At 38.6% G+C, this 11,333-nt stretch overlaps 1 protein-coding gene and 1 long non-coding RNA gene across 3 annotated transcripts in view; both read left to right on the top strand.

Annotated features, from left to right (window-relative positions):
- LOC146469477 (matrilin-1-like) overlaps positions 1-3,467 on the top strand; it is a gene marked incomplete at its 5' end in the record, with an annotated part of 4,791 nt that extends 1,324 nt beyond the window's left edge. Inside the window, 3 exons of the mRNA XM_085123324.1 lie at positions 1-31; positions 2,544-2,763; positions 3,334-3,467. The exon at positions 1-31 is cut by the window's left edge and continues 379 nt beyond it. Of these exons, the coding sequence (XP_084979450.1) occupies positions 1-31; positions 2,544-2,756 (244 nt within the window). The remainder of the gene's footprint in view (positions 32-2,543; positions 2,764-3,333) is intronic.
- A 3,262-nt stretch (positions 3,468-6,729) lies between these two features.
- LOC146469476 (uncharacterized) lies at positions 6,730-10,864 on the top strand. Of its 2 annotated transcripts, none has more exons than XR_014867217.1 (3): positions 6,730-7,687; positions 9,790-9,893; positions 10,337-10,864. It is a non-coding gene; the product is annotated as an uncharacterized LOC146469476 (long non-coding RNA). The 2 variants fall into 2 exon arrangements; XR_014867216.1 differs by lacking the exon at positions 6,730-7,687 and adding an exon at positions 7,797-8,036.
- Positions 10,865-11,333: the final 469 nt, after the last annotated feature.

The raw sequence follows: 11,333 nt of genomic DNA, 5'->3' as shown, positions 1-11,333 counted from the left end.
GCCGTACAAGGACGTTGTGAAGCCTTTCCAGGTAACGAAATCTTCAAGCTCCTTCGGGAAAAAAGCCGTTTCAATTTCAATCTTTGTTTACACACGGTTAAACAATTTATCAGATCAATAAAATAAATAAAATACAAGGTAAACTATCAATATGGAAATGTATAGATATATAAAAAAAATCCTAATCCTAAACAGTAATACTAAAACCTCAAGAAAACTTGACCTGTTTTCCATAAACGCCGTGTCTCAGGCTTACCCAAAATGGAGATTAAGTAGTTGCTTAAATTGATTAAGTGATTCAGTCTGTTTAAGACTACAGGGTGGGCTGTCACAAAGAGCTGTAACGCTATAAACTGAATATCTGACTTTACTCCTGAAGGAACTGAAAGTGGACCGAGAAGTGCTTGCGAGCCATTTAAGGGACCGTTCATTTTTTATGAGCATGGGGGGGGGGGCTGGTGGGATTTGGTTAATTGCCACTACGAAACTGTATGACCCCCCTAGCATGCAATGTTTTTTTCCACATGCCCCCCCCCCCTCCCAAGCAGTAACTATTTTTTCTGATGACCCCACCCCCCCCCCCTTCCGCCCAACCAGAAACAAATCATACTCCTTACTTTAACAAAACGCTTATGTACTGTTTATATCAAAGATAAACGTAATTGTTACTGTGATTTCTTTACAGTACTATTAAAAAGTTACCGTTCTCTGCTTAGGTTAATCTCTTGTTTAAAAAAACGTTTTATAGATAGCAACATGTTTACGGCAACGGCAAACCCTAAATTTCCATTTAGATTCTCAAAGGAACTATAAAAATTAATCAAGCAAATGGTTAACGCGAAATTACTCTTCTTCGAGTAGAAACAATTAATACACGTACGGACACACAGATATCATGCGCGTAGGTAAGGGTTAGATAGGGGTGTTCGTTGTGCCCCAAATGTTAATGTTGCTGAACGCCGGAGGCGCTCTTGCTAGGGGGGTCCGGGGGCATGCTGCCCCGGAAATTTTTGAAAATCTAGGTTCCCAGAAACCTCATTTCCTGCATTTTAAGACCCATTTTAGGCAAATCACAAATTTGTTTTACAGCAGCTTTTTGAGCTATATACATCATTTCTACGGCACAATTGTTTCAACTTAAACAAGAAAGTTAAATGTACATTCCGCGCCCTGTCGAGTTCTGATAGCTATTCGATCTGCTGATAGTCATACACCAAGCTGGTAAACTGCAGCATTCTCGGGTGTAGGCCTTCGAACAAATTGACTATCTCGTCAAGATTGACAGGCATATCATATTTGATATGCATTAGAACCAGGGCGGACATTCTACTCTCTCGCATGGTACACCTCATACAGTTGTTCAACCTCCTCATTGTGCTTTTTCTTCCGCTATTACTGATCTGTAAAGGGGGTTCGTTCGAACCCCTCGAACCCCTGCTCCTACGCGCCTGCGGTATTAAAGTACTGCTATTAAAAATGACAGTTACAAGCTTTTCTGAAGATGGCCTACGGCTCAGATTTACCGTCAACTGAAGTCACCAACAACAGTTCTATTATTAAAACTAATCTGGATGTTCACACCAGACATACTACTGAGTCTACTGATACTCCTGGGTTCAAATAATTTACTTATCAACAGTCTTTATAAAACTAAGTACTATTAAACAGAACATTAAACAATCTATTGATATAGTTCTGAGTACAACCACTTTGTAGAAAACTACTCCCCCACGGATGATTCAATAGTGAGACTGTTAAGTTTTTATATTAATTTGAACTTGTACAAACATAGGTGTCTACTTCAGTTTATATTCATTATTGCTTTTCCAACAAATATGCTTCATTTCCTCGGTTGTTGTTAATATAAAATGCAGATTTCGACCTCAGTATGTAAAACAAATTAAAAGTGGTTAGGAAAATCGCATTAAATAAAATTGAAATAATATTCAATTTCTTCATCTGTTTCTGTGTTGAGCCACTTTCAATTTCCCCTACTAGCCAAGTATTGCTGGTGACCCCCCCTCTTTCACTTAATTTTATTTGGTAGCCCCCTCCCCCTTTAGTGCCATTTTTTTTCTCGTGCCCCCCCCCCCTCCCTAAATCCCACCAGCCCCCCATGCTCATAAAAAATGAACGGTCCCTAATGTAATTTTAACTATCTGAATAGCATTTTCAAGTACGGCCATTTTCATTTCTATCCTAGCCAATTGGAGCTCACGATCTCTTACTTACAAAGCGCAAAGAATTTGTTTCCTTCTGATAGCTAGGCTAACTAGCACCGTGGTTGTTGGTGATTGGTGCATTTCGATCCTCGCTTTGGTTTCGTTGATTGGAGGATTTCAAATCTTCTTGTCCACACTAGAACTTGATTTCAATTTCAATTTGAAATATTTTTTTTGAAGAGTTTAAATGCTCGGTTTCACTAGGAAACAGTAGCTGCTTTTATATCTATTTATTTATTTATTTATTTATTTATTTATTTATTTATTTATATACTTTTTTTTTTCACTTACTCGTTTGTTTACATATTCTATTGCTAACAGGAAAAGCGGGTAGTGATTGTTGCAGTTGGTGTTGGTTCCTCGGTGGACAACAACGAGTTGACACAGATCGCCATTGGAAAGCAAGAAAATGTAGTCCACGTGGACAACTTTGATCAGCTTCTTGCCATGATTCACAACATTCTGGTAAAATTTTGCCAGCAAAGAAAACCGCCACCGCAGGTGGACGTGGACGATTTGTTCACTCATTATTGATGGTGAGGTAAGTAACTTTTCAAATATGAATGCATTTTAAGAAAGACACATGCATAAACATAACCTCTATCCATTTCGCTACGAACGCATTGTTTATCACATTTTGATTCTTTAAGAAAGAGCTGTTTTAATCTAATACGTCCATTTAGTTTCACTCTACACACGACCGCATCGGCATTGCAAAAATTCTTTCTATATCGTTTGTTGTTGTTGTTGTTGTTGTTGCCTTTATAATTCTATTGTATTACCCTGAATTTTGCTGTGTTTTTTAATAATACTATTTCGAACCAAAATTAAGAGTTCTAAAGGTCTTCTAAATTTAGTGCGAATGGTCACTGTATAAGTGGGTAACCAGCGACGTATTGCGGGGGTAAGCCTGTAATGCTATTCCATATCATTTAAGATGGAGAGTACCAATCAGTGCACTTAGTTACTTCATACCTGTAGCTGTTTTGAATCATGTGAGACTTTACTCTTCCCTTTATAGTGACGACAGTTTACAGACTGTAAATATCTTTTTAGCATTATCTGTAATGAAGAATACATGTTTTTTTCTTTTTCTTTTTTTGTGTTACAGGAAGCAATACGAGAGAGAGAAAACCAAAGATTTAAAAAAACAACTAGATTTTAGATACATGTCAATCTAGACACAGTCGTCAAAGAACAATAAAGTCCTGTAACAGTTGCAGCGAAACACAAAACATCTTTGGATTGCTCCCCCCCTCCCCCCCGCCTCTCCCTTCCAACGGAAATAACAAATTGGCAAATAAATTAATCATTCAATCAATCAACTAGCCACTCACTCACTCACTCACTCACTCACTCACTCACTCACTCACTCACTCACTCAATCAATCAATCAATCAATCAATCAATCAATCAATCAATCAATCAATCAATCATTAAATGAAAACGGCAAGTCCCTGACAGTTTCATTTCCCAGTGCATGCTTAGTTATAAAGTAACCTTTTCTGGGTTAATTTTTGCTTGGCTTAGAACCCGATTACCTGGCGAAATTCAGCTGAAATTTCAGCCCGATTAGGGAGTCTGACATTACAGCCGGGCTTCATTAATAAATTATCTTAAAGAAAAGTTTGTAATTAAATAAAGCAAGTTTCACCCCGGGAGGAAGTTCAGCCTGGATTGAAAATTCGGTTTCGTGCAAAAGAAAGATTGGAGACTCGATGATTGGGGATCAAAATTAAGTACTAGTTACAGTGATTCAGTTTATTATATCTCTCAGTTAGTACGCACGGTTTAATTGGTCAATTTTGCGGGCTGTAGTTCACTGTATGGCCCGCCAAATTTGAAATTTTCCTTTCCCGCGCGCCCGATTAATCTCAAAGATATAACAAATATCTTACTAACCTCGTTTTTCTCGGGCCGTACTGTAAGTTATGGATCCTCGTTTTTTCCCAATGGATCAGTAACTTACATTACGGACCGAGAAAACAAGGTTAGTAAGAGGTATGTAGTGATAAACAAGTTAAATCTTGCCTCTAGCCCTAGACCTGCCTCAAATCGTCTTCTTATGCGCTAACCCAACCCCACATCACTCCAAAACACTATCTAGCAGCACAATGACTTTGTGACTCACAAAGTCATTGTGCTCGTTATCTTCAGCACTTGCTTTCCTATTTTCCTGTTTCATCCTCCTTTTTGTCAGAACACCTGAGAACTGCAAATATTGGCTCAGTTTCATCATTTGCAGTCGATGACGATGCAATTGGAAAAGCCTCAATTCTTCCAACAAGCCACCCAGTTGAGGGTTTAAGCAAGACCAAAACATGACAAAAATTACTTGTTTACCAATTGTTGCATTCTAGGGGTAAAATCCGTTAATTAGCCTTCCTCGAATCCAACAAAAAAATTTAAATTTAAAAGTGATCTACTTGGCGAGATATTATATAAAAAAAGGCTACTTTGGCCTACCCTACTTCATCTTTTCTTTTTTATCGTGGCTGCTCTGAGAACGATTAATTTCATGACTGTGAAATAAAATTTAATAAAATAAAGTTACAGAGAGATTTAAGGCTCGACGTTTCGGAGTCATCTTGACTCCATTATCAAGAGAAAAAAATCAGTTTGTGAAGGCGGATATTTAAATAGGCTAGAGCTGAAAATTAACATGTTAATAGATGGTTAAACAAATACTTTAGCGCGAATTGAATCAGTTCGCACGTTCAGTTCTGGTTTCAGTCTGCGTATGAATAGCATCTCATGAATTAGGCAATCAAATTTGATGGTGCATTTCGCAAGAACGTGAAACCGTTCTAAAAAACGCTGTGGTATCTGGTCATTATGTTGAAGATGGTAGTGTTTGTAAATGGCCAGATACCACAGCTCTAGCTTATTTAAATATCCGCGTTCACAAACTGATTTTTTTCTCTTGATAATGGAGTCAAGATGACTCCGAAACGTCGAGCCTTAAATCTCTCTGTTATTTTTGCATGTCTTTGCTTCAGCAAATCCCTTTTAATTAAAAATAAAGTTGACCAATTTTTTTTTTTAATTTGCCATTTATTTCCATTTCTGTGTACCAGCAGAGTATGTGCTGCTGCTAAAACATGTATCTAATAAAAGAGTTATTAATCCACGGCAGCTAAATTAGGCTACATACTTCCCTAACCGACTACGTTGCTGAAAATGATGCTCTGGGTAAATCTTGTAAGGATCACTTGATCGCATGTGTGTTGATATTTGTCATTTATTAGACGATGAATCAGCGTTGATGAGGCCTAACAAGGCCGAAACAGCTGTCCATGGCTGCCACTGCCCGGGTGATATGGCTCTGCACATACGTAAGGTACTGGCCGGGCCGTGGGTTGGTCATCCTCGTTCCCAGAGCCTACGATCTTTTGGTCAGCGGTTGGATCGTAGACCCTGGTAACAGCCGTTACCGGATGCCGTGAATTTCACGACACGCACACTCAGTGTGATAAATTACTACTGTGCTTGCTCCATTCGCGTCCCCAGAGACCCAATTGTTGAACGAGTGGCTCTGGGTCCATCCAAAAATATCTTTCTTTTTCATTGGCTGTCGAAAACCTGATGCGCTATAAGGTGAAAAATGCCACGCTTCTGCGTATTGGTCTTTACTTTCGGTGAGACCCTTGAAATCGTGCTATATAAAGGAACAAATAATGCAAACATTTTGTCGATAGACAAAAAGTATTGTCTGTTAAGTGCAAAGAATTAGCGATTTGGACAAAAGTTCATCAAACGAGACGCCTGAAATATTTTCGGAAACTGGATGTTGAAATATTTTGCTAAGTGTTTCAATTCTTCCAGCTGAATAAGCTGGCTCGCTTTCCATAAAAGCCAGGGTGATCATTGGGATCTCAGAGGATCGGAAGAACTGAACGAAGAGTAAACCATACTCTTTGTACTAGCACAAGTCAGGAGTGATGTAGCTCTCAATTTCGAAGGTAAGTGCCTCTGACTCGGCTTTATTCCGTTGCCCAAACACGCTTACGGCCAAACAGACACAACATTTCGATTTATAATATTCCCTTGTTAGTAACAATACAAGTAACTATTTGTGATGTATTAGGCGGTTTATTCCAAGGAATCTCATACTCTGTTTTAAGGTGACTTGACCCAGTTTTTTTTGGCGGTACCACCCTAATTTGAAGCTCTCTGGTATCCACACCTTTACGTTTATCGTAAGTTTAACGCATAGAATGGATAACATATAGATCAATCTACAATATAGCAAAAAAAAATTGGCGATCGGAGGAAATGTCACGTGGTTATAGTGCCACGCCTCTTTGAGGTCTGAGTCGAAATTCTGCTGTCGCCGGCTTTTTTTTGTAAAAATCTCTCGGCTACACATAGTGCGCATTAGTGCCTTGTGCTGAACAGAATTTCAACAAAATCGGAAAGACTCAATTCGAGAAATTTAGCGCTTTCCAAATTTAGGTCATAATTTTATGTAAAAATGATAAGCAAACTTTACACGATCAGGCTCATTTTTAATGCACGCGCCGGGGGCTTTTGTTACCACGGAAACGACCGCAGTTTTGTCTCCAGTTACGGGCAAGCGTCATTTGCATAATTAGTTTCACACATTCTTTCGGACGCCTTTTGGACAGGGGAAAACCGCTTCTGTCAATGTAGAAATGTACAACTGATGAATCTTAGCAGATATCTCCAGTTAATTTATAGCAAAACACTTCATGGGGTCAGACTATATTTGGTTAATCCTTCCTCGTGGTAAATATGAATTCGGGAAGCGCGCTAAAAGTGATTCGTTCTTCGTGGCTCTCGTGGATCGTACCGTCGATCTCACCCTCTGTTCGAAGGATGATTCATCGAATTTTCTCGCCCTCCTTGGATCCGCAGAGAATATGATTCGCCTTAAACGACGAGTTTTGCGTGGCTCCTCCGAGAAAATTCTGCAGTAATTTTATATTTGACATGTTTCCCGAGGAAGTTTGCCGCGTAAACATTGTTGACCTTCAGGACGAAAATGGCGGGCCTTTACCTTTGTTGTGGTTTAACAAGGGAGCCAAAGCTGCCGAAACCCTGTATGCTGGTACTACTTTCGCTGTACTCGTTGGAAATCTACGCCGGAAAAACGCCTAAAGGGAGAATTTTTTAAATCTGAGTTCGTCCAACATTTGAAAAGGGCACTAAACAGAGCAGACTTGTTGTCTCGAGCCTACGATCGCGAATTTCAGAGTTCTATTCTTCACTGTACTCTGAGAAGTAACGAAAGATGCATCAATGCTATGGATGATCTGGCCCCAGTTGATTTCAAGCCTGAACCTTCCTCCGTACGTAGATCTGTCGAATTGCTCTCTGGAAAGCCCGCCAAAAGCCGATGAAAGCCCGCCAAAATGCTCTACTCCTTGCATCTCTAGTAATTCTTCAACTTTGAGTTCACCTGCGCCATCTTCCTGAATAGAGCCAAACTTGGGAAAAGTGGGGTAAGTCGCTTATCCTTTAACTTTTTAAAACTATTGTTTTTTTTTTCTTATTCAATTTGTATTGGTTTATCAGGTTAATTAATTTATCAGTCATTGTAAACAACAACAAAAGTTTATTTCCTTTTCCAAAGCTATTCTGTAACTTATTTGGATTTTGCTTGAGTGGAGGAAATAATCTATAGTACAATTAATTTTTATTTTATCACGGTCGACAATGGGCGACCGCAATTCTAACTTTGTGTTTACATTTGGCTGCCTGTGCAAATGCATGCAGAACAAAGAGAGCCATTTTGTTTCTCTTTCACACAAATTTACCTCCTTTGATGCAAGAATCTGGCCTCATTTTCAGGTGAGACATATGATCTATCAAATTGGCATGTCAACGGCACTTTTTAATCTGTTATTACTATTACTAGTACAGTTGAACCTCCTGTAAGCGACCTCCCATAATGTCAAGGATATGTGGTCGCTTACGGGAGGTGTTCGCTTACCAGAGGTCAGACCACAGGGGGCGGGGGTCTAAATTTCCGGTCATTTACGTATGGTAATTGCGGACACCTAAACCTTTTTCCAGTGCTTATCAAAACCCAAAGTAAAAATTTTATTTAGACTGCCTGATTTAGGAGCAAACAGTAAACGGCATGTTTGCAATGTTACATTTCAAGCGTAACACATCAACAACTTTGGCGTTTGTTTGTTACATAATCCAGTTGACGTTATTTATCGCCACTATTTTTCTGTTGGATAATACAAGGTTGAGAGAGTCATCACCAGTCGTGCATGTACATGCATGCTATTTACAAGATAAGAGAGTTTCTTTCCTATAAGGGATTCAACCTGATTAAAGTTTATTTCAGTGTACACTATAGTGCACGTATATTTTATCATTTGTTTCAATGTCGGGAGACTAGCTCCGGTTGTGAGATTTTAATACGGCATATCCGCTGTAATGATGTGGGCCAATATATTATAGTCAATTTCCTCCCGTGAGAGAAACAGCAGATTGTGTGTCAAGTGGTCGCCTACGGGAGGTTAAAAGCAATTGAAAATTTTAAACAATCATCTCTAAAAGTGGTCGCTTAAGGGAGGTGGTCGCCTACGAGAGGTTCCATTTATAGTGATTTGACTCGAAAACTTTGGTATTTTGAAAAAGTGGTCGCTAATGAGAGGTGGTCACTTAAGAGAGATGGTCGCAAAGGGAGGTTCGACTGTATATATAATACTGCTATAAATGCATGCTAGCTAGTTCTTGTTTTCTAAGTGGAAACATGTAATTGACAAATTCCCAAAGCAGCAAGGAAGCAATTAGTCTGTGTCAAGATATTCCTGGCTTTCAAGTTGCTCTTGTTGAGAATGCAGCCCCAATCAGCTAACATGCATAGAAATTAGAGCAAATAATCTTATTGTTTTAGTATAAATCTACTAGTTGTTCAAAACTAAACAAGTAAATTAATTATATCCTCGTCACAGACACTTTGAAAACACGACGAAGAGGCCGCCATTTTGTTGAAAACCACTACTCACTATCTATAACAGAATAGATAGCAAGTAGCGTAGCCAATCAGAGAATGGCATTCGTGATAGAACACTAGTAGATTATTTTATACTTATCACTAAATAAATAGACCATGATTTATGCACATTGTTGTCAACAGGAAAAAAGTCTCTATAAGCTGAAACTACTTCACCACCATTTTCTGTGTGGCTGTCAACTTGACTGCGCCCACAGGTGACCAAAGGGTGCTACAGTCAAAGCTCTCCTTATAACCTCTCCCTACTAGTACAGTCTCCATGCACTATTATACAATGTAGTCTCCTTGTGGTGACCAGTGTGCACCACCTTGTTGACCATTTCCTTGAAAAAGACTCAGGGTAGTATAATAAATCTAAGTATTAAGTTACACTGTAATATCTTATTATCACAATTAAATGTTAAACATTACTAAGAAACTCACAAAATCCATGATTGTAGCTGACATTACTGTAGCCACTGTCCTTAGAAGTCCTCCCAAGGACACTTAAGACTAATATTTTATAATATAATGAACTTAGGTCTGCGGGCAAGCTTTCCTAATATGAACAAAATGTATTTCCGTCTTCAGGAAAAGCTTGAAAAAGCTAATTACTAATGTGAACAGGCAAAAGGACACACTGAAAAAAAAAGGAATTCTTGTGGATGGACAAACCTACACTGTGACTTTTAAAGGTAGGAGATTGAAATTAGTCAAAAATTGTTGTTGTTATTTTTTTCTTAACTGTATCTGCATGCTTATATGTCTGGTTATAATTTAAATTGGGAGACACTGTGGTCGGATACTTAGCTGGACTGCTATATCAAACTTTATGGGTTTGAGCTCTAGCTCTGGTATTGGCAATTTTTACCCTGGGGGAACCCTGTGAAGGAATAGAACCTCATAGAGGGGGGTGGGGGAATAGTAGAAATACCCCTTGCGGTTTCATGGTACAGAAATCTAGATCAGCTTGGTGTTTACCACTTCACCACTTCGCCTGATAGAGACTTTAACTTCTTTACTGCTGATTATTATTAACAGTCTACAATGTTTGATGAGTAACACTAAATAAAGAACAGTAATAATTCATTAATAACAATTTACTTAAGATTGCTATGTTAATAATTGTTTTTTGCAGTTATACTGGACTTAAAGGCATTCTATCTGCTGCTTGTGAAGGCGCTGATGACAATTTTAAACTTGGCAAGCAAGGCATTGATGTTGAGTTCTGCTTTATATGCAATACCATAAGGGTATGTAGATTATTTAACTTAGAAGGTATGTGTTTTAACATTGTTTGCATTATGGTAGTTGTTAGTTGCAAAGTAATGAAAATGTTGCATCAGGAAGGCCATGTTCTTGTAAAGTGTTGGATTTGAAATCTGGAATTTCATATATTCCACCCAACCACTAGCTGGATTTGTTTCAAGTTCTACTACTTGACTGTGTTATGTAAATGGCCAACTGGCCAGCTTTCTACCTTTTGGAATTTTGAATAGTTTTTGTTTAATTTGCAGTATTTGTTTTTATTATTTATACTGTCTCCAACAAGCCCATCTGAGCGTTAAATCAAAAGGATAGATTTACGTTTGTTCAGTAGCGCCTTAAACCATATGCACATTGGTTTCAACGCATTTCTAAAAAATGTAGCATAAACCTAGGCCAATTTGTCAGGCTATCCTCTCCTTCAGGGTTTACAGGCAGCGCGCCCAAACCCTGGGGTGACGAGAGTCTTTTTGTTTTTTGTTGTTTAGTCAATATCCAAAATTAGTATTTTCCAGTTGACTTTTATTTTCATACAATGAAGCATTAATCCTAGGCCAATTTGTCAGGCTATCCTTTCCTTCAGCGTTTACAGGCGGCGCGCCCAAACCCTGAGGTGACGAGAGTCTTTTTGTTTTTTGTTGTTTAGTCAATATCCAAAATTAGTATTTTCCAGTTGACTTTTATTTTCATACAATGAAGCATTAATCCTAGGCCAATTTGTCAGGCTATCCTCTCCTTCAGGGTTTACAGGCGGCGCGCCCAAACCCTGAGGTGACGATAGTCTTTTTGTTTTTTGTTGTTTAGTCAATATCCAAAATTAGTATTTTCCAGTTGACTTTTATTTTCATACAATGAAGCATTAATCCTAG

Source organism: Pavona decussata, unplaced genomic scaffold (genome assembly GCF_977016875.1).
Source record: "Pavona decussata unplaced genomic scaffold, jaPavDecu1.1 SCAFFOLD_124, whole genome shotgun sequence".
NCBI classification, from domain to species: Eukaryota; Metazoa; Cnidaria; class Anthozoa; order Scleractinia; family Agariciidae; genus Pavona; species Pavona decussata.
Note: the sequence above shows the minus strand (reverse complement) of the source record. Positions and strands in the feature narration are given on the sequence as shown.